Source organism: Bubalus bubalis, chromosome 20 (genome assembly GCF_019923935.1).
Source record: "Bubalus bubalis isolate 160015118507 breed Murrah chromosome 20, NDDB_SH_1, whole genome shotgun sequence".
Taxonomy (NCBI): Eukaryota; Metazoa; Chordata; class Mammalia; order Artiodactyla; family Bovidae; genus Bubalus; species Bubalus bubalis.
The window spans coordinates 3,716,836-3,739,013 of NC_059176.1; the positions used below are offsets into that span (position 1 = coordinate 3,716,836).

General features: G+C 52.4%; 1 protein-coding gene across 1 annotated transcript in view; it reads right to left on the bottom strand.

Moving 5' to 3' along the window:
* The window catches only part of DYNC1H1 (dynein cytoplasmic 1 heavy chain 1), a 61,457-nt gene that overhangs the window by 29,171 nt on the left and 10,108 nt on the right, over positions 1 to 22,178 (bottom strand). Inside the window, exons 4-28 of the mRNA XM_025270957.3 lie at positions 21,803 to 22,058; positions 21,229 to 21,415; positions 19,468 to 19,739; positions 19,149 to 19,376; positions 14,985 to 16,061; positions 14,134 to 14,313; positions 12,483 to 12,632; positions 10,560 to 10,706; positions 9,091 to 9,231; positions 8,564 to 8,740; positions 8,364 to 8,474; positions 8,164 to 8,283; positions 7,436 to 7,675; positions 5,626 to 5,781; positions 5,367 to 5,480; positions 5,040 to 5,150; positions 4,753 to 4,962; positions 4,455 to 4,601; positions 3,952 to 4,118; positions 3,683 to 3,856; positions 2,329 to 2,494; positions 2,059 to 2,247; positions 1,769 to 1,963; positions 839 to 1,121; positions 266 to 366 (exon numbers count right to left, since the gene is read on the bottom strand). Coding sequence (XP_025126742.3) covers positions 266 to 366; positions 839 to 1,121; positions 1,769 to 1,963; positions 2,059 to 2,247; positions 2,329 to 2,494; positions 3,683 to 3,856; positions 3,952 to 4,118; positions 4,455 to 4,601; positions 4,753 to 4,962; positions 5,040 to 5,150; positions 5,367 to 5,480; positions 5,626 to 5,781; positions 7,436 to 7,675; positions 8,164 to 8,283; positions 8,364 to 8,474; positions 8,564 to 8,740; positions 9,091 to 9,231; positions 10,560 to 10,706; positions 12,483 to 12,632; positions 14,134 to 14,313; positions 14,985 to 16,061; positions 19,149 to 19,376; positions 19,468 to 19,739; positions 21,229 to 21,415; positions 21,803 to 22,058 — 5,299 coding nt within the window. The remainder of the gene's footprint in view (positions 1 to 265; positions 367 to 838; positions 1,122 to 1,768; positions 1,964 to 2,058; positions 2,248 to 2,328; positions 2,495 to 3,682; positions 3,857 to 3,951; positions 4,119 to 4,454; positions 4,602 to 4,752; positions 4,963 to 5,039; positions 5,151 to 5,366; positions 5,481 to 5,625; positions 5,782 to 7,435; positions 7,676 to 8,163; positions 8,284 to 8,363; positions 8,475 to 8,563; positions 8,741 to 9,090; positions 9,232 to 10,559; positions 10,707 to 12,482; positions 12,633 to 14,133; positions 14,314 to 14,984; positions 16,062 to 19,148; positions 19,377 to 19,467; positions 19,740 to 21,228; positions 21,416 to 21,802; positions 22,059 to 22,178) is intronic.

The following is a 22,178-nucleotide window of genomic DNA, read 5'->3' on the forward strand; positions in this document are numbered from 1 at the left end:
TCCCCACCCAGCCCCCTGCTCTAGGCAGTCCCCTAGGAGCCTCTCACGGCCCTCAGAGGCGCGCGCGGACCTGCGCTCCCCACCCGGCCCCCTGCTCTAGGCAGTCCCCTAGGAGCCTCTCACGGCCCCCAGTGGCTCGGGCTGCGCTCCCCACCCGGCCCCCTACTCTAGGCAGTCCCCTAGGAGCCTCTCACGGCCCCCAGAGGCTCGGGCTGCGCTCCCCACCCGGCCCCCTGCTCTAGGCAGTCCCCTAGGAGCCTCTCACCTGGAAATCAAAGGTCTCGTCACAGTTGAAAACTAAAACAAAGCGGCCCAGCTGGTGGCCGAGGGCCTTGACTGACTCGGTCTTCCCCGTCCCCGCAGGCCCTGTTATTTGAAGAAAAGGAATTGAGAACTCAAGTGAGAACATGTCTTCAGCTTTAAGAACTGTAAAAAGCAATTCTTTTAAAAAAAATCGAAGTACAGTTCGCCCTCCCTCTCTAAGCAAATTCCACCGGGTCCCACTGTCGGCCCTCCATATCCACAGGTACCACATGCTGGATTCAACCAACCTCAGAAGGAAGCTTCAATTCACAGCTGGTTCAGTCTGAGGATGTGAATCCTGTGAACACAGAAGGCTGACTGCCTATCTATTAAAAACTCTGTGTCTAAGTGGATCCTCACAGTTCAAACCAGTGCTGTTCAAGGGCTACTACAAACGTAGTAACTGATGTAAAGATTTAAAGTTTAAGAATGTGCTAGCCACGTAGTTAAGAAATACATTTAGATCATTTGCTTACTCTCTGAGAAGTAGGTTTACCACCTGACTTCATCTGACCAGGTGTGTGGAGGCACTCACCGAATGGGGACCCCCCGAGCCTGGCTTCCAAGGCCTGTGTCATTGTCAAATAGCAGCGGTCGGTGAGGGGTGTCTGGACCAGCTTGTCCTGAACACCCAGGTATTCGAAGCCATAGTTAAACTTGGCATTCGCCATCTGAATCGACAGCTGCTGCAACACGTCGGTCTGCTTCGGGTCAAAGTAGAACCGCATCTGGCTGAGCCACTCGAAAGACTTGGCGTTGTCGACCTTGCTCTTGATCAGGGACCTGGTGACGTCTCTCTGGTGAACCAGCTCTGTGATCTGAAGACAGACTCACTTTAAGAGTTTATTGTAATGTACACTCCCTGAACTGAAGTACAGAAATGCCTCTTCTGGGAGTGCGCATTACTTAGGAGACTTTGAAATTGAGCTCCTAGGTCCAACTGTGATGTAAATATTCTGGAACATAAATTTACTTTTAAAAACAATAGAACTGCTAGTCACACGATGGAATTACAAAGAATAAAGAATTGCAACAAAAACAAAGAATGACAAAAACACCTTATTTTAAGTAAAAACCCTGCAACTCGCATAAAACATGATGGAGAAGAGCTGCCTCTGACCTAACAGTCTGCCTGCCGCACACAACCTCACAAGCCCAGCAGCAAAACGGCAAGGCTCACAGACATGCCTCCGGAGGCGGAGCTCTGGGAAGGCGGGGCGAGACCCCGAGGGCTGAGCGCCAGCCTTTGTACCGGGAGGTCACCCTTTGTACCAGGTCGTGCGTGTGGCTCCTGTTCCCCAAGGTTGCCCTTCAACAGAAAGAGAGAGCCAAGGACCACCCAGCACTTGTCAACAGCCCATCGACTTGCTTTCCTCCCAGACACTAATGAGGATATTTCTCGAGCATGAGTTCTTTTAGCTGCTCGAGGGGAAGGCAGGGGAGCTTGACCAGGAGGAGGACTCACCAAGTGCTCCAGCTTGCGCCTGCGGAGCGGGGGCTGCTCCATGAGGACCGAGTCGGCCAGCACGTTGAGGGTGACCTCCACGTTGCTCAGCACGGAGTGCAGGGGGGCCGCGTCGCCGCTCCCGCCCATGCTGCTCAGCGCCGTCTCCACATTCTCAGACCAGGCGATCTGGGCTGACAGGACCACCAGCTGGGCCTGGGAGGCGCGGCACACAGGAGACCCAAAAGAGTGGTTTTAAAGCTCAGCCAGTGTCCCCAGCTCCAGCCCGTCGCCCTGCTACTGGACAGTACCTGGTATTTGTCAATCCAGGTGATGTAGGTGTTTGGGTCAATTGATGTTGCTTTACCAAAGATCTCGACTTCGGTAACGGACTCAGCAAGGAGTTTGGCCAGCGTGACCCGCATCTCCTTCTCCACCAGTGTGAGCCACTCGTTGATTTTGGGATGTTCGGTGATTGACACAGGAGTTTTAAACATAACCTGAAATAAAGAAAACCTATGAACTAAGGTGTGCAAAGACAGGAGCGAAGTTTTCTGAGTTACGATCGTAAACCTCACTACCTCCTCTCCTTCACGGGACGAGATGCCCAGGACGACGGAGTTGTCTTCATTGAGGATGATGCTCGAGACCCCAGCGAACATTTTCTTGAAGTGTTTCTGTAACTTAGCTACATTCTTACTGTTTCCAATGATTTCAAGCAAATCTTCATCACCCACGAAATAGAATCTAAAATCGAAACAGCATTTAAGTTGCTAAAACATGACACATACACAAATAAGGTGAATCAACCAGCAAGAAAGGAAAGTGAAGAAAGAAAAACACCAATACAGTATACTAACGCATATATATGGAATTTAGAAAGCTGGTAACAATAACCCTGTGTACGAGATAGCAAAAGAGACACTGATGTATAGAACAGTCTTATGGACTCTGTGAGAGAGGGAGAGGGTGGGAAGATTTGGGAGAATGGCATTGAAACATGTAAAATATCATGTATGAAACGAGTTGCCAGTCCAGGTTCGATGCACGATACTGGATGCCTGGGGCTGGTGCACTGGGACTACCCAGAGGGATGGAATGGGGAGGGAGGAGGGAGGAGGGTTCAGGATGGGGAACACATGTATACCTGTGGCAGATTCATTTTGATATTTGGCAAAACTAATACAATTATGTAAAGTTTAAAAATAAAATAAAATTTAAAAAAAAAAAAAAAAAGAAAGGAAAGTGGACGTGGATGGTGTGGACCATCTCCAGCCTGAATGCGGATCACATCCAGGTCTTCTCCAGCCCTCAGCAAAAGAGACTCACTCACCTAACAAGACACTGAAAAGAAATGCAATGCATTTCATATAATTTGTCTCACTTCATCAATGTTTAAAAAACCTGCTCAATTTATAAGTAAACTATTCAGAGAGCTTCCCTGGTGGCTCAGACCATAAAGAATCTGGCTGCAGTGCAGGAGACCTGGGTTCGATCCCTGGGTTGGGAAGATCCCCTGGAGGAGGGCACTGTCAACCCACTCCAGTATTCCTGCCTGGAGAATCCTCATGGACAGAGGAGCCTGGTGGGCTACAGTCCATGGGGTCGCAAAGAGTCAGACATGACTGAGCCACTTTCACTCACTCAAACTACTCAGAAAGAAAAAAAAAATGCCACACAGAAAATAAAATCATCAGAGTGAGTTTTTTAAGAGAGGCAAGCTCCCTGGGAGGGTGAATAATAGTTTAAATGGAGCTTAGTATACAAATCCACGGTAGAAAATTAAGAGGAATCAATCGATGAAAGGGAAACAGTATTCATTAAATGGATTACTGGCAACAAAACCCTTGATGTCAGAGTGAGCAACTCACAGGCCAGGAGGGAAGAAAGCAGAGCTGGGCCTCCCCTCAGTCTGTGCCTGAGATGCCCCCTCACCTGGGGAAAGACGAGCGCTCTCTCTCCAGGTACTCTCCCAGGGCCTTCTGGATCTTTCCCAGCAGGTCTGCCAACCTCTCCAGAGACCTCTGCACCCCCTGGATGTTCAGAACGTCCATCACCAGGGGAGACTTGGATACTTTCTTCATTAGAGCCAAGAACTCCGTGCTGATGCTACAGGTCAAATTAGAAGCAAGGTTACTGTCAGCCTTCACGCGGTGTTCCCAGCCAAGCCCGCCCTTCTGCCCCCCACCCGCTGGAGGCCGTACCTCTGGAACCGCTGGGTCTCCACCGGCAGCAGGTGCTTGATGTCCGCGCTGCCTGTGAAGATGCCCTCCAGGTAGACCCAGCGCCTCTGCACGTCGATCCACACGTCGAAGAGGGCCATGATGCGGTTCAGCTTGTCTTCCCAGCTCAGGGCGTCCTCCTCAAACACCTAGCGGATGAAGCAGGGCAGAGGTCAGCTGCTGCCTCTCCCCTCTCAGATATGCCAGAACCTACCCCAAGATACAGACGAATATCCTATCAAGTTATGCGACTCACATTGTCTAAAAACAGGTCCCTGGTAACTGTGAGCCTGGCCATTTTTATTTTTAAATGTTTATTAAGTTATTTTGGCCATGCAGCACTTGGGGTCTTAGTTCCCTGACCAGGGATCAAACCCATACTCCCTGCAGTTGAAGCCTGGAGTTTTAACCGCTGGACCGCCAGGGACGTCCCCGTGAGGCTGCGGGCATTTCGGTGGATGTGCGGGAGGGAAGCCCCTACGTACCTTGTAATACGGAGAGAGCTTCATGGCGGACACGCTGTTGATGTGCTCTTTGACCTTGTTGAAGAGGTCGTCCCAGCCGCGGATCAGGCGGCACTTGTTCTGGTAGCTGACCAGGTCCAGTTCGTACGTGTTCCACACTTCCCGTATCTGAAGCGAGACCCAGAGGCAGGCCAGCAATGAACGGGCGTTCGCCAGCCACATGAGTGACCGAGTGAGTTAACGTTATGGGGACAAGAGGGACCACAGGTGAGGCTCCGTTTTCACAGAGCTCAGGTGTGCGTCACAGCCCGACACGCACCTGCTTCAGAAACTCCTCCAGAGCCATCTCCCCCTGTGCCACAAGCAGGACATCCCTAACAACAGCTTCATTCTTCTGCAAGTCCACGTCCCAGATTTGGCCGAGGGTCAGCTCAGATACAACCCAGTTCACGTGAAGCCGCTTCATCAGCTGTTTCCAGTGGCGGTCCTTAAGTGCTTCGGACTTGAGCTCAATCACCAGCATGTTAATCTGTGGAGACAGGGAGCCGAGTCATCCGCGTGGCGTGTTTCCGGCTGACTCCCAGCCGGCAGCTCCGGGTCACCCACCTTCAGGTAGCCTTTCAGGAGCCTCTGCACAAACTCGTAGGACGCGTACTGCCGCAATCGGGCAGGGAAGTTTTTCAGCTGGTTCAGGAGGCCATCTAGATTCTGTCGAAGCTGTCAAGAGAAACCCAAGGTGGTATTCAGTTTGCCAACGTTGCTTTAAAGGGTGAAACATTTAAAAACTAGCCTTAAAAGAAATTTTAGATAAACGACCGGGAAGGGACTTCTTGTGAACTCACGGTACAGCTCCCTGCTTGCCAAGTTCCTAAGTACAGTCTCCAACTTTCATCATGTGAAGGGCAATGTGGTATCTGTCTTAGTGACGCATACCTTTCGAGGCTGCACGGAAACCCACGGCTGCTCCTTCATCTGGTCAATCTGCTCCCAGACCTTAGAAAGCTCTGACCAAACACCTTTGAGGTCCTGTAACTCTTCTAAGGCCACCTGCGATCAAGGACAGCAGAGCAGTTACACTTCAGAAGAGGAGCCATCTCGGACTCTGCCAGGGCCTTTGGGACAGCCAGGCTGGGGTGGGGGCGAGGTCGGCACGAGGTGCCCGCACCCGCCCGCCAGCGGGAGCGGCTCGTACCTGGACGCGCTCTTCGCTGCCGCTGAGAAGCCCTGTGTCGGTCAGCTCCAGGGCCTCTTTGGCCTTCGCGCACTTCTCGCGGTCATCCTTCAGTCTGCCGAACTTCCCTTCGTATATGGTGAGAGCCTGAAGTGCCTCCTCTGGACGCAGGTTGCCCTGAAGCGGTCAAGGCCAGCGAGTCAGAGCCAGGTCTCAGGACAGAGGGGCCCAGCTCTGAGGTGCTGGAGGGGACTCTGCACTTCCTTGAGTGTCTGCGTGTAAACGTTCCCAAGTGCACGCTGCTGATGCGTGCCCGTTACTTCCAGACCTGACCTGGGCAAGGGGAGCACCCGTCGAGTCAGGCATCCCCTTGCGGAGTGCCGGGGAGGCGCTGACCTGGGCCCGGAGGAGGACAGCCCTGCCAGGCACGCCCTCTGCGAGGGCACGGCCGTGGTATCACTGACGAGGGAAGGTGAGGAGGAAAGCACCGCTCTCACTGGAGGCGGCTCGACTTCTGCACGAGCACGATTCACAGGCGTCTTAATAACCTTTGAGAACGACTACACCAAGTACTGATTCGAGTTTTGTTTTCTTTTTTGCCATGCTGTGTCCTGTGGGGCCTCAGTTCCCTGACCAGGGGGTGAGCCCGGGCCCTCAGGAGTAAGCGCAGTGTCCTAACCACTGGACCCCCAGGGAACTCTCTCAAAGAGAGTTCTAACTAAAACACCACCAGCGAGGCGAGACGATCAGACGCCCACCCTGAGGTGCTGCACTCTTGCCTACTGATCAGCCCTCTCTCTCCCGCACGACCTGGCAGGCCTGGCATCAGCGAGGCACAGCCTGCTTCACCCTGGGGCCCCTTGGCTCAACCAGACACAAAGCAGGACCTCAGGGCAGCAGCACAGACCAGCTGAGGGCAGGACGGAGGCCAACCCAGCAGACGTGTGTGCTGGGGACTGGGGGCGGGGGCGTGGTGGGGGAGGAGCCCGATCGGTCCCCAGGCCTCGCGTGGAGAACCACAGCCCCGTCCACAAAACCAGACCAGCATCTAGGATGCAGTCACATCCTTCTCCTGCAGGATTCACCCGTGTGCCTCCGTGTGAATCCCACCCCGCGAACCAGGCCGGCCGTGACCTACGTGGCTGAGCCCCGTCCTGCCTGTCTGCATGCCCCTTGGCACGCCTGCCTGCCCCCAGCGGTCTCCACACGCCAGACTCCGCGCAGAGCAGTGAGGCCCCAACACCCTCCCCCAGCACGCATCTCCATCTGCCTTGAAGTGCGTGTCCTTCTGGTTCCCTTCTCACCCTGTCTCCTGCGGGAGCGTGTCCCCCTGGGGTCAGGCTCCTTTCTGGTCACCGCTGTGTTCCTGCTGCCCAGAACACAGCTGGTGCTCAGTACAAACTCGAGTGAATGCGGAGGCCTGGCTGCGGCAGCCTCTGGGCACAGAGAGCCTTACCACTGCGACGGCAGTGGCGCGGCCCAGGGCACAGGCCGGGCGGTGGCGCCGGGGGCTGCCTGGCCTGAGTCCACAAGAGGGACAAGTCTAACTCCCGAGTACAACTAAGAGGGTAACTTACGAGCGGAGAAATGCTAGGCTGTAGAAGCATTCCCTGCCTTAAATGACTGTTGTGAGGGGTCTGGCTGAAATGAGGTCTGTCTAAGCGGGTTTCACAGTTTCACAGCCACTCTCTGCAAGGACGGCTCCCTAATTACAGGAGGGCAGCGCCTTCACCCTGGAAAGCTCAGACGCGGCAGGGCGCCTCACTCTGAAAGCGGGAACACAGAGGACGCTGCTGGTGCGGGGAGAGCACGGGGGCACGTTGGGGCTCACCGTGACGGGCTTGGTCTTCTCCCAGTCGGTCAGCAGGTCGGTGGTGCGGCTCTCCACGGCCCGGTCCTCCTGCACGATCTTCATCTGCAGGTTGGCCACCTGCTGCTGGATGGCGGAGTCCTTCCGCCTCATGATGTCGTTGAAGGCCCCCCACTCCCCCTCGATGTTGTCGATGTAGAGCCAGGACGGTGGGAACTGGAACCTCTGCTTCTCCAGCAGCCGCTGGCCATTGCGGTAGAGCTGGAGGGGGAACAAACACACGGGGCTTTTTCTTCTAGAGGAGTAACAGGAACTACGGTCAGACTCCAAGAAGATACCCGTGGGTACAGGACGCACCTGCTCTCCTCTAGGAACCTCCCCTCCCCACAGCGCTGCGCCCCAGGGCAGCAGGCTGCCGAGGGGCCCGCTGGGCCAGCCCCGGGACTGTCCTGGCCGCACTCAGGCGGCCCCGAGCAGGGCCTGAGCGCCCTGGAACTGGGCTTCACACCCTAGGTCCAAACTATGAGAAGGAAATTCAACTTTGAGGACTTGAAGATCAACAACTAAAGTAAAAGATTTCAGAAGATAAGAACCTGTTGTTCTCAAACCTTGAAGTGCCTGAAGATCACCTGCAGAGCTTTTTAAAATGCAGCCGTCCAGAACACTGGCGTCCACCTTTACGAGGACGCCAGAGGGTACAACAGAGACACCCTGGGGACCCCCAAGACACAGCAAGGGACAGAGCTCACCTCGACTTGCTTCTCAAACTGCTTGATCTTCCGTTTCAGGGACTGCACGTAGGTGATGAAGGTCACTGCGTCGGAGGTGCTGGCCGTGTCCACCGAGTGCTGCTCCAGCTCCTGGCGGGACTGTGGGCAGAGAACATGGCGTCGATCAGGAGCCGAGGCGGCGGCGGGCCTGCCGCCCTGCCGGGGTCCCGCCTCCTCACCTTGGAGATCTGGGAGTGGAACTCCGTCATGTTGGAGCCGAGCATCTGCCCAAATTTGCTGAGCACCTCCTTGTGCCAGGAGTCGTACTTCAGGTTCACCTTCGACTGGACCTGCGGGGGGAGGAGTGTTCACACTGCAGCTTCCCTGCGGTCAGACGCTGCCCTCACAGCGCGCCTTCCAGACAGCCGGCTGGGCTCACCTTGCCGTAATCTATGACCACTGGCCCAAACTCTTTCTTGGTCTCTGCATTGTCGAAGGTCCCCCGGGCCTTCCTTATCTGGACCAGCAGAGCCTGCCACTTGCTGAGGTCTTCCCCGAGTCGGTTATAGATGTTCTCAGCTTGCATGTCCCACAAGCACTGATACTGAAGCCAGACCTGCAAACAAGAACACAGCCGCCCACGGCAGCTCGACGCCTCGTTTTGTGAGATGTTAATACGTGCGGTCATATTCTGCTAAAAAGGTTTGTGTTCCTTCATCGCTGTTAGGAATAAACTCTCATTTCCAATGCTCAGTTTCCCAACCAAAAAAGAATAAAGTTTTCTGCTCTCCAAAATGATTAACATCCCAGAAGGTCCATTCCACTGTTCACTCCTTGCTTTAAAATGGCAAATATCACCTCATAAATCGCATTACGTTTAGTCAAGACTTAGCTCCACATTCATTCAAGCTCACACTTGCATCTAGGACAGATCACATACGCACCAGAGCGAGAGGCGCGCCTCACCTTGACGTACTGCTCGACCTCGGTGACGATGCCCATGACTGCAGAGTAGGACTCCTCCAGGGCCACGGGGCCATCCGGCATCCGCGTCAGAGCGTTCCGGTAGAACTTCTCCTCTTCCGTCAGTTCATAGTGGACACCCACCTAACCGAACAAAGGCGGAAATGAAAGCAGGGAGTGTGTACAGAAATGTGAACCTCAGCTGCCTTTCACGGCATTGAAGTAAATGGAAAGAAATGGTACCTAAGGGATAACGTTCACTCATTCTGGTCACAGGTAACCTAACTCATCAAACCAAGGAAAGGAGCGTCAACCACAGGCTAGAAAGTGTGGCGTCCCTGTTTGAGCAGGCGTGCCTCGAGCGGGGAGCAGGGTGTCCAGAGTGGCCCCACGAGACCCGAGCCTCTCATCCCAGTGGGCGGGACTGAGGGTGTCACCTCAGCGAGTGAGGCACCACCACCAAGTGTGAACACCAGCGTGCACACAGTCACTGGGGCCCACGACCCGCGGGCTGGTCTCAGCCCAGGCACTGCTGCAGGCATCGTGAGCAGACAAAGGCCTCTGCTAGCACAGACTTAGGTTCTGCGGGGCAGGGGAAGACGACCAAGGGAAAAGCAAAAGACACAGGCCATCAGATGGCGAGCAGGGCTGTGGAGAAACGGGGGCGGGAAGGAATGCAGGGGCAGGACGTATTTCACACGGGGCAGCGCAGGAGGCCTCACTGAGGAGGTGACCGCTGGCAGAGCTGGGGGCGGCGAGGCAGCTGCGGGGGCAGGGGGTGAGCAAGGGCAGAGGCCCCGGGGGCCAGTGTGCGCCCGGCCCGTGTGAGGACGGGCGGGCCCAGCGCGCTGCAGCAGAGCCGGGTGGAGAGGCAGGCGGCAGAGCGGCACGTGTCGGGGGCCCGCAGGCCCCGTGGTGGGCGAGACGGGAAGCCGTGACCAGGCCCCCCAAACAGCAGCGTTGGGGTCAACACACACCTAAGAGGTAATCTGGGCTGCTGCGCTGACGGCAGCTTTTAGAGGGGCAAGAGCAGACAGAGACCAGTGAGGAGGGGGCTTAACTAGGCCGAGGCGGGAGAGATGTACCCTGCACGACCGCAGCACTGGACGTCACAAGAAACAGACCAGGGTAAATTCTGAAGATGGAGACAGCACACAGCTGGTACTTATGGCCAGACGAGACACGGAGGGCAGGGTGGGGCAGGCACAGAACATGCAGGAACCAGTGACGTGGACGGGCCGGCGAGGTGCAGGGAGAGCTGGGGGAGCCGGGAGCGAAGACCAGGCCCCAGAGGAAGGAGGAGGGAGAACGGAGCTACGCGCACAGCTAAGAAAAGAGATACACCTGAGACTGTGTGGAGCAGTAACTACAGGGCAAGTGTCGGGTCACACTGCGCCCCTCCGGCGTTCCGCCAGAGCGCTGAGCTGACAGAGTGCTGAGCTGAGGTCCGGGGCTTCCTTACAGGCACTCACCTGGTACCGCTGGCTCTGGATCCGGGGGAGAGACAGCACCACCATCTTCCAGGCGAACATCTCCTGGTACAGCTTGTACCTGCACTCCTCGATGGGCGGGTTCAAATAGATGACCTGGTTGGTGATCCTCAGCTCGTGAACGACGTTCTGGAAAGCAAAGGTGTCGTTTTGACTCAGCAGTCTATTTCAGTTCAAGGGCTTTGAAATATACCATTTTCTCTCTCTGAATCATTACACTAGTTCCGTGTGAACCACAAAGTCTATTAAGTTACTAACAGATCCAGGCTTCTGTGAGCTCATGTTTGGTCTGCAGCCCTCCCCAAGGGCCTGGAGGGGGTCAGAGGGCAGCTCCGCGTGGGCTCCTCCTGGGCACCCAGTGCCTGGCTGTCAGACACACAACAGGTGCTCAGCGAAGCGCCATGGGATCTGATGTGTGTGATGATCTCGGGACGTGAGGACCTTGTGGCCTGAGAAAGCAGAGACACAGGCCAACTTGGCTGGTGTAGGTTCACAGTCTGGGAGCAGCCTGTGCCGCCCACCAGTGCTTTGAGCTACTTTCAGAACTCCAGCTCAGGCTCCACTACACGTCTGATCAACTCAGACACCTCACTTGCTTTTCTGCATCTCAGTAATTTCTTTTAAAAAGTATGCTCTGGGGATGAATATCTGTAATATTCAAAAGTGAAAACATTTCAAGTATTAAAACGTGAAGTCTGGGAAGAAAAAAAAAAAAAGCCAATTGTTTCTCTCAGATCAAAGCTTCTACTCGCCCACTTCTACGAGGCTTCTGATCTGGAGACGTTCACTGGTAAAGAGAACACAAACACTGTAGACCACACAGAACTAACGTATGGCTCAATGCATCAGTGCAAGGTGGACACGTTTATAACCAGCACCTGTGTTACAGAGTTTAAAGAGAACTTTCTGGAAAGCCTGCCGGTCCCAGTAGAGCCCTCCTTCCCACGACGGGACAGCCGCGCGGCGATGAGGGCTGCCTCCCGGTGTGCTCAGGGGTGCGCTGCTGCGTGCTTCCGCGAGAATTCTACTCAGATTTTTATTAAAACTGACATTTTAGGGTCACAGTCTGAACTTCTGCTTGCAGCAGACCATTATATCCAGTTCTTCAAATTAATTCTATGTATATCCTAGGAGAACAGAAATTTCCCCCCCAGTGTAGATTTCTAAATTTTATTTTCCATTAAGGAAAAAAAAACAAAACAAAAAAGCTGGGACTTCCCCGGTGGTCCAGTGGTTAGGGATCTACCTTCCAATGCAGAGGATGTGGGTTTGCTCCGTGGTGGGGGAACTAAGACCCCACAAATAACTCAGCCATGAGCACAACTGCCGAGCCTGCACTGAAAGGGAGACCCCATGCCCCACAACCAAGCCCCAACACAGCCAAATAAATGAAAAAATTAACCCCCAAGTGTTTCTGAAACTGTTTGTGACACAGAGCAGAGTTCTAAGGCAGGCATGAAGAGGAAAGGTATGCACCCTCTCCGGCCTCCTCTCGAATGGCGTCATTACCAAAACAAAGACGTGAGTGCCGGTCCATCGTTCAGTGGCTCAGTCATGGGAGCTCCGTGACCCCACGGACTCCAGTCAGACTTCCCTGGGTCTCACAGGACACCACTTCACAGTCAGCGGCCACAGCCCCTCAATCCCTTCCACTCTGCGACACTCGGCTTTTCCCACCTTTCTCTTATGCCTTGGTACTTGGGGTGCTCTCTGCAGAATGGCCCTCCCCCCGGGTCTGCCTGCTGCTGCCCTGGTGGATGGTGGGGGGAGGAGCACGGGGTGAAGAGCCTCCTCCTCATCTCACGTCACCCCAGGACGCTGACTGGGCCTGGGTCTGCCCACCGCAGTGGCTTTTTCAATGTCGCTTTATCTACTGTGGAACCGGCTGCCCCGGGAGATACTCACCTTGATCTTTGGCTCTCCTCCAGGCTTGTGACTAACTTGAGGGGCATCTGTATCCATGTCAACCTCTGCTTTATCCTCCGCTTGTCCAAGGAGCACCTGCGTCCAAGCTCTCAGGCCAGCTTGCAGCCGGACACCCAGTATCCTTTCAATCTACAGAGAAAACATGTCCCAAGAACAATGTTTCTCCCAAAGTTAGCTCGCAGAGCGTACTGACAGAAAACCGCTGTTTCAGGCCCAGGACGAATCGTTCCTGACCGCAAGCCTCCACCCGCGGCTCCTCAACCTCACGTCCTCACCCTCCAGCCTCCACTCACTGACCACTAGGCTGACTGTGCTCTCTGCCTGCGGACTCCCGCTCACAAGTGACAAGCAGACCAGCACCAACACGCAGGCGTGGCGAAGGCCTTGAGATGTGTTCGGTGCGACAGGAAATGTACAAACACCAGCCTCAGGTACAAAACCAGGAAACTGGAGTTTGGAGATGAAATCATTTTTCTTTTTTAAATCGAGGCACAATTGATTTTGTTATTGTTGCTGTTCAGTTGCTAAATCATGTCTGACTCTTTGTGACCCCATGGACTGCAGCACACCAGGCTTCCCTGTCCTTCACTATCTCCTGGACTTTGCTCAAACTCGCGTCCATTGAGTCAGTGATGCTACCTAACCATCTCATTCTCTACCACCCCTTCTCCTGCCTTCAATAACTGACTATAACATTAGTTTTGGATGTACAACATAAGGATTCAATATGTATACCTAACTGTAATATGATCATCACAGTAAACCTAGTCAACATCAGTCACCAAACGGTGACCATTTTCTTTCAACAAGTGAAGAAGGAAGTCAGAAATCTCTGATCTGTGAGGTTTCCAAGGACTAGGGTGTCCGCACATCTTGCTTCGAGTCCCCCTCGTTGTGAGCCACTCAACCATCCTGGGAACACTGTGGGGGCGGCCTGAGAAAACCTGGGACTCGCACTCGATTCAGAAGACTGGGGCTTCTGAACGTTAGCTCTGTTCAGGGCCCATTGGAGGAACTGCTGCATTTTACTAATCCATTTTAGAGGGGAAAACCCGTGACCCACACACAACTTCAGAACTGACCCGCGACCACCTGTCCACTGAGTGACCTCTGCCATAAAACACCCTCCCTGCTTCTGGAGACTTCACGGCTGCTCTGATACCCGCTGACGAGAAAGCCACACAGGGTGCTACGTATGCTTCCAGCACCCACCCCACAAGGGTGAGCCAAGGTCCTCTAAACCAGGACAAGAGGTACGTGGATGCTGGGGGGGGGGGGTGGAGGGAGACAGGGTGGCCAGAGAAGGTGGCCAGGAGAGGAGGGCCAGGGAGAACCACCTCAGTCAGCGGAGCAGAGACGGGCTGCAGGAGCTTGTCACACTCTCAGGAAGCAGACAGCACTCTTCCCCTCCCCCGGAGCTCCCTGCTTCTGGCGCAGGAGGAGGGTGGCTGCAGCCAGCACAGCAGTTCAGCTACTGTTAGCTGCAGGGGGTTTCTGGAAAGAACTGGTGGTCACGGTCACTGATAACTGCCACAGAAACGAGCTTTTCAGGCCTGACCTAACAGACTTGTGGACCGGGGCCACCCCCAAAGATGGCAGACAATGCCAGGTGCAGCTGGTGCCAGCTCACCTCCATGTCCAGCTTGCTGACCCAGATGGGCAGGTTGGAGTAGGAGTGCAGGTTGAGGTCGTCCACGGCCTTCTGCACTCTGTTCAGGATTTCGGAGAAAGTCTTGTGGTCGTACATGCACGTCTCCAGGGAGCGGACTTCCAGGTCTATCTTCTCCTCGATAATCAGCAGATCGTCCACCTAAAGGAAGGTGCAGCTCGCGTTAAATCACCAGCTTACTCCATGCCTTTATCTCATGTACATTCTTCTCAATTAATAAACATCTGAGACAGAGAAGTTCTTCCTCAGAGCGCTAACCCTGCGTGCTGGCCTGACGCCACACCCCGCCTGTCTTCGAGGAGAGAGGGGAAAGGTATGCACACTGGCGCCTCCCCGCCCCCCGCTCCAGGGAAGGCGCCCTCTGCCCGCACATGTGGGAACAGGACATCAACGCACGCTGCTCTGCACCTTCCCTCTCCAGAAGCCAGCCGCACACCGGACCAGTGGACTCCGCCCTGCCTGCAGAGGCAGGAGCAGGGCCAGGAGGTGACCGTGGCACAGCCGGGCGGGGGTTTGGGGAGGAAGGCCAGGTCTGGGGTGGGCCGATCACCAGCCCGCTGTCCACGCAGCTTTATCAGTGACAAAGCTCTTGTGCCCTTCATCTCTTCCCTGGCTCCCTAGCAATGGGGACTGTCACTGAACGGCCTCCCTAAAGGCCCCACACCATCCAACAGCCCGGTGAGGGGAAGGCCTCCTTCTCCCGCTCGGCAGACGTGGCCCTGAGCTGTTGGGACCATGGGCGACCTCTGTGGAGAGCTAACTGCTAACCAACTGGCCACCTCTGGGATGGGGAAGATGGAAGCGGCACGCACCTTTTCCTGGAAGTTGAAGACTGTCTCCGCCAAGCGCTGCACATAGGGGTCGAGCTTGTAGGACTCCCACACCAAGGCGATGCCCTCGGCGATCAGTGCCTGCACCTCCTTCTTCAGGCCTGCCACCAGCAGGGAGATGGTGCTCCGCTCCTCCACCTTCTCACACGTGCGCTCGTAGGTGCGCACGCTCTCGATCAGCGAGATGGCGAAGGGGTATAGCTGGTTCGCTTGGTGAGCCTTGTTCACGATTGCCAGCGGGACGCGGAAGCCGAGCCACTTGAGGTTTCGTACTTCTTTGGAGAGGGTGATGATCTCGGGGAGGAAGTTGACCTTCAGCTTGAGGACGTTGCCGGCGCGGCCCCGGACTCGCGAGCTCTCGATGGTGAAGATGCGGCCCGACACGCCCAGGTTGCGCTGCTGCACCTTGCGGGCCCAGTCGTCGAAGATCTCCTGCGTGTTGAGCTTCATGCGGAAGCTGTCCCCGTCCTGCTTCAGCTTCTGGCCCTCCACGTGGTTCTCCCAGCCCTTGCCCAGCACGTCCTCCACGCGCTTCATGTAGGCCGTCAGCTGCCGGTCGATCTGCTTGGCCCAGATGATGGAGCCGGACACCGGCGGCAGGTCGCGCACGTGGCTCATCTTACACGCCTGGCTCTGCGGGTACTGGACTTTGAACTTGTCATGAAGAGACTCGATGTCGTCCTTCACACGCTGGATCAGCTGCGTCTGGTACTCGCGGATGGCCCCGCGAATGTGAGGCCGGACGAACAGCGCATTGAATCTGGAGAAGATCCGGAACATCTCGTTGGCGTTCTTGGCGGTGCCAAGCTGGTCTCGCAGGCGCGCGGTGATCCGGGTCTCCACCCGGTCGATCCTCTCATCATATCTCTTCATTGCGGCCTCCCAGGCCTCCGTGCCCTCCTTGGAGACATCCAGCCCGTCCACTTCCTTGACGTTCTCGTAAGCCAGGTTGACCTCCTCTATGGCATTCGCGTCGGCAGCGTCGAAGAGAACCTCAGCCACTTTCATGTCCTGGGGCTCAGGCACCTCTCCTTGGTTCTGCTGTGCAACTGCTGTGACCTGGGAGGAGAGGGTTTGGAAGAAAACAGGTCTGCCAAGGGGATAACTTTTATCTCGTTGAGTAGCACACACCACACAAGATGACCAGTCCACCATGTAAGCCTAACGTTTAGTCAAACATTTTACAACCACAAGTCAAGACCGTGTAAGACATGATACTGTATGTTTTAACTCTGCTGTAAAAACCTTCAGACAATGTAGTTTTGTGGCCAAAGAAGCTTAAAAAAAAAAAATGTGTTGAGACCTGGGTTTGGGGTTCTTCCCTCAAACTGCACTGGAAAGCTCAGGACTTCACAGGAGTGGCACATACAAAGTCAGTATCCAGGATACTTCTCATTTTTATTTCTAAAACTTCGGATTACAGCCCAGGAGCCACACTGCAGCAGAGGGACAGGTCAAGCATGACAGAAGCTGAGAGGGTCCCGCTCAGTCCCCTGAACGCTCCTGGACAGACAGCAGAGCACACAGGCCCAGTGCCTCGGGACGCGGCAGACCCCCGGGCACAGCTCAGGCCCACTCTCACAGAATTACACTGCCAGGCAGGGGGCTTGATCTGGGGTCCACAGACGCCGCACATGAAGTTCAGACAGTCTGTGAATTTGTTTGGAGAAAATAATTTTCACTAAGCCTAATTAAATTCAGCATTTTCTTCAGTCATGATGTAGCTGTCCCCAGTGCCCTCTGTCATCAATAAATTCTTCCAGGTTACACGACAGCTGTACTGTAGTCCTGAGAGCTTGCTTATGTTCACTACTTCAAAATCCTGCTAGCAGGATTCACGGAGAAGCACACAGATTACTGTCCATAGATCACAACTTCAGAACTGTGGACAAATGTTTCTTTGTAAACCTCTGCCTTTTATTTTATATATTTAAAAACATTCTGAGAACTCCTGGCAATGACATTATAGGAGCAAAAACTGGACAATTATTAAACAGCCATTTCAGGAGAACGGACAGCAACCAAATGCAGCTGACACTTTGAGGTGTGCTGACCTCAGGTGAGGGTGGGGAGCCGACGGCCTGGGGCGCTCCCACCCCAGCTCAGGCAGGAAGACTCGCAGCTCTGCAGGTGGGAGCAGAAGAGCAGCTTACAGCAGGGATTCTGGGGACTTCCCTGGCGGCTGAGGGGGTAAGAATCTGCCTGCACTGCTCCAGGAAGACCCCACATGCTGCGGAGCCACCAAGGCTGTGCATCGCACCACAGAGCCAGCGCTCTAGATCCCGGGAGCGGCAACTGCTGAAGCCCGGGCACCCCAGAGCCTGTGCCCCGCAACAAGTGAAGCCACCGCAACGAGATGCCCACACACGGCAACAGGGAGTCGCCCCCACTCACCACAACTAGAGAAAAGCCCATGCAGCAACGAAGACCTAGCACCTACAATTCAGAAAACAAATAAAGGGGGAGTTCTGGAAAAGACAGTCTGACAAGGGCCAATGTAGTAAATTATATACACACACAGGAGCCCTGGGGAGCCCTGCAAGAATGAAAAGTCTGGACAGATTTACAACTTGCTGTCAACCAAAAATTCTATAACCAGTGAAACTATCCTTCAAATATGAGAGTGTTGCCAGCAAACCAATGGGACAAGAAATGGCAAAGAATTTCTTCAGGCTACAGAGAGAAGATGGCAGAGGTAACTTAGTCCGCAGAAAGAAATGAAGAGAACTGGAAGATGTAAATCGGGGACAAATGGAAAAGATTATGTCATTATTTTTCTTTTCACCTGCTGATTTTTCTAAGATATACGTGACTGCTTAACGTGTAACACTGTAGTTCTGGGTTTATAATATATGTAACAGTAATACCATATAATAATAATATATGGGATACAGATGCATTGTAAGAATAGCATTATTTGTCTTGCTGTAAACATGACAAGCAGGAGGAAACAGATTTATATTGATTATGAGGTTCAGTCAGTATTGTGTATATCGTGATAAATTAGAGACCTATAGTAATCCCTAGAGGAAACACTAAAAAAGAAAATTCAAAGAAATATAGCTGTTAAGTCTAGCAAACAGCAGCTCTGAATCCAAACTTATCAATACCTACATTAAATGTGAACAATCCTCCAATAAGACCATCCTGAGAATGCATGCCTGCACATGAGTTTATTACACACTTTATGAACAAAAAGGCAGTACAGACACCACATGGTTTACAAATGGAAAGTAGACAATGATGCTTTACGACAGTGATAGCTGAGAAGGACACGGAACGGAGGGCTGCGTCCCAGTCTCAAGGCTCTCACGGACACAGTAAAGGGTTAACACGTAAAACCAACACACGCACACGTGTCCACGTGGATCGGGACTGCACTAGCTGAGAAGACACCAAGCGTTCACTGTCGACCCGCTCCACCCTGGGCGGCAGGCACTCCTCCTCAGAGAATGAACCGAGATGGCAAGGCTTCTAGACCGGATCGCCCATCCCAACTAACACTGCAGAATTCTCAGACTATGGGATGGCTGAAAGAATCCTAAACACACACACGGAAGACCCCACCGAGAGCCTATGGTTAACACCAACCAATTAACATTGGCTATTGGCTTTATCGTGTATCTATCCGTTTACCAATTCGTCTACCTACACACGTATCAATCCACCTGCTACTTCTGGACTGGATTGTTTAATGTGAGAAAAGCAGTGCTCAAAAAGTGGTGAATTGAGAAAAGAAAAAAAAGCATGAAGAAAGAAAAGGAGTCATTTAATTGTTCCAATAAATCTGAGCCAAACACAATTATTATCCACATTTTACAGATAAGGAGTCTGAGGAAAAGAGTAAAACAGTGAGCCCAGACACACGGCTAGTTCAACAGCTGAATTAGGATGTAAACCCATGAGGTTTGGCTCTAGGGTCCATGCAGTTTGGGGATGGGAATGAATGGATGGAGAATGTTAAAGATTTGAACTCAAACACTATGATTCAGAATCACTAGATCTTCAAGATGACAGTGACAGATGAAAAAGGAGCTAGAGAAGCACTTCAGAGTGTGAAAGAGAAACAGGTAGCTGACTGTAAAAAAAAAAGAGAGAGAGTCATTCAAGCAATGCAGGCAGGAATTTTTAGACCGTGAGCCACACCTGTGGCCTCAGGACCCTGACGATGACCGCTCTCAGCTGCTCGTGCTGGCGTCTGAACTTTCTCATCTGGTCAAGGCGAGCCTGAAGCTTCCTGTGAGCAGGGTTGATCCGCCACACCATCTTGAGGTTTTCTTCCCTTTTCCTTTTGACAATGTCTCTCAGCAATACCTGGAGTTTCTCATATTCATCATCCCAAGTCTGAAAAACTTCAAAGCACGCGACCATAACCTGGGATATAATTTAAGAGGGGAAGCTTATTATTAAAGCACATTTTCATCGAAATGCCCTAAAGTTGGCTTCCTGAGATATTGCAACTTACTTTTTCAAATTCTTCGTAGGCAACATGCATCAGCTTTCTAGTGCCCAGCACTTTGAGTAACTGAGAACTCAAGTCTCTCGAAATCGCCTCCACCAAGCGCAGTGCCCTCTGAATGGGATATTTCGTGTTTCGGATTTTTCTCAAATGGGTGAAAATTGCAACAAGTGCCTGCCGTATTTTGTCCAGCTCAGTGGCAGACAGCAGGTCATTCAGAGGAAAGTCTTTCATCAGAGGATTGTAGTCGTTCACCGTTTCCAAAGCCTGTTTCAGACCTAGATTAACAGAGAAACAATTACACAGTGTTCACATCAAGTGTCCACAGTCTCATAGCTTTCACATGAAGCCAGACAACTATAGTATACACTGTTATATGTCAATTACACCTCAATTTTTAAAAAAAGTAAAACAGTATTCCTTCTAGGTTTAAATATTGGCCAAAAAGTCTGTTCCATAAGATCTTATGGAAAAAGCCAAATGAACTTTTTGGCAAACCCAATACTAGTCAGGTAAACTAGAATACATCCTCAAAATGGAAGATTTTGATGCTGCAAAAGATTTAGTAAACACAGAAACTGTGGTTTGAAAAAAACAATGTTATTAACAGGTGATCCCAGTGCGGTCTCAATTTTGCTTTTGAAGAGTGTCAGCCAGTATGCTGTATACTGACTGTATACCGACTGTATACTGTACGCTGTCAGTCAGTATTCACGCATATTCCACAGGCTGTGAGTGGTAGTCCAGAGATGTCATCTTTGTTTGCTTTCTATACTACCTAAGCTTTCTAGTAATACTACATTAGTTTTGTAAAACATGAATTTTATCAGCATTAAGAACACTGAAATTTAAATTTTATACACAGAGCTCAAGTTAGGGGGAGTGTATTATAGACATAGATCACAGAAAAACCTGGGTCTTGATCTTTTATTTTAAACTTTCTCTGGCATAAGATTTTAAAAAAAGAAATCTATTAGGAAAGAAATAAAGGTTTCAGAGGCATTAAAATTCAAGGTATACATTTCGGCACTAGTGAATGTCCATATCTTAGTGAGTATACGAAATGTGGTCTCAGGAACTGAAAAGGTTTCCTCTAACATTTAAAATGCGGGCACCACAACCTTTCTGGAGGGGAAGGAAAAGAACATGACGACGACCTCTGTCCCGATAACTGGTTCTAATGTGTCTCTGGTGAAGAGCACGGTCTGGCCACGGCCGGCACTCCACATCTGAGTGCCTGGCACTTGCTCATCCAACGTCACCCTCCCTGCTACCCATTCAGAAACCACTTTCATCTTGACAATGGTTCAGAACAGGGAAGAGGGCGTAGAATGCAGGGAGGGGCAGGTAAACAGCAGAAGAGAAAGTACTGACCAGCTCTCCTTCCGCAGCCCTGTGGGCAAAGAACTTCTGCTTAAGGTAAACCACGCTCCTGCCTGGACCGTCAAAAGCACACTTAACTTTACATTGAAAGAAGCACAAGCAACTAAGCAAGGGAACTAAGGGAACCAAGCAACTAAGAAACAGGAGGGGAGCCCCGAGGGCTCCCTATACTCAGGTCTAGAAACTGGCTCCTGTTCTCGAAAGCCCTAAAGGGAAAGGGAGGTAGGTGGGAAGATCATTTCCATCACCTGGAGCTGGGGAAAGATGAGGTAAGATGCAAAGGCGTAAGCAGTCAGGAGAGACGGTGCATCTGTTCCTTTTCAGCACAAACCCAGGCTGAGCGCTCACTGCACCCGCCTCCTGGCTCCAAGCTCGAGTCTTTACCTGTGTCGGTGTCAAAGCTGACGGTGGCATGGAATCGCTTGCCGTGTTTCAAGATGTCCAGAGTCAGGAGAACTTCCGGGCTCTCTCGTTTCTCCTGGATGCGGTATAACGCACGTTCCAAGTTTAGCCAAAAACTGATTTCCTGTAAGGCAGTTCCTGAGGCTGGATCTCGATCAAGTTTGGTCACCTTAAATACAAAGTAACATTCAAGAGTACTCAGCATTTAAGCAAAGGTAGAAAAATATCATTAACTGAATATGCGCATTAAAATTTAAGGCCAATATTTCAAGTAGATTTCCTTCCTTGTATAAAAGGTGGTTTAGTTTGGAACCAAAGGACTGAGACAGCTGAGATTAAGGCTGTCTCACGGGCGGTACTTAACCATGTCACACGGTACCCTGACCGCTCCATGCGGGCCGACATTAGTCCTCCACCGAGCACTCCCAGCACCAACGGGAGGGAGAGCCAACGGGCATCACAGAATTCACCTCCTTGACAAGAATTCGTACCGGTTTTCTCACAGACATTAACAAGTAAAGCATTTTACACGATACTTTCAATACCATGCTCTTACCTTTTGGATTTCTCGGATCCAGCGGTTAACTCCAGATTGTAACTGATTGAGGAAGGTCGGGTCTTCAACCTTATCTCCAAAGTCTGTGACTTTCGGCTTTTCTGCGCGCTCGTAACACTGCTTGGCGACGTTTGTAATCACCGGGTGAATGGGCAGGCTGATCTCTGGGATTTCAATATTCTGCTGCAGATGCAGGAGCCCCATCTCAAGCTCGGCAATCTTTTTCTCAACCGAAGGAGCCATTTTATCACCGTCCCTTAAAAGACAAAACACATCTCAAATTTTGGCGTGCTATCGTCTCCAAAGGGATTCCATTATTTCAGGTCTGTCAAATATCAACGCTATACGTTAATGCGACAGATTCACATCCTCCAGG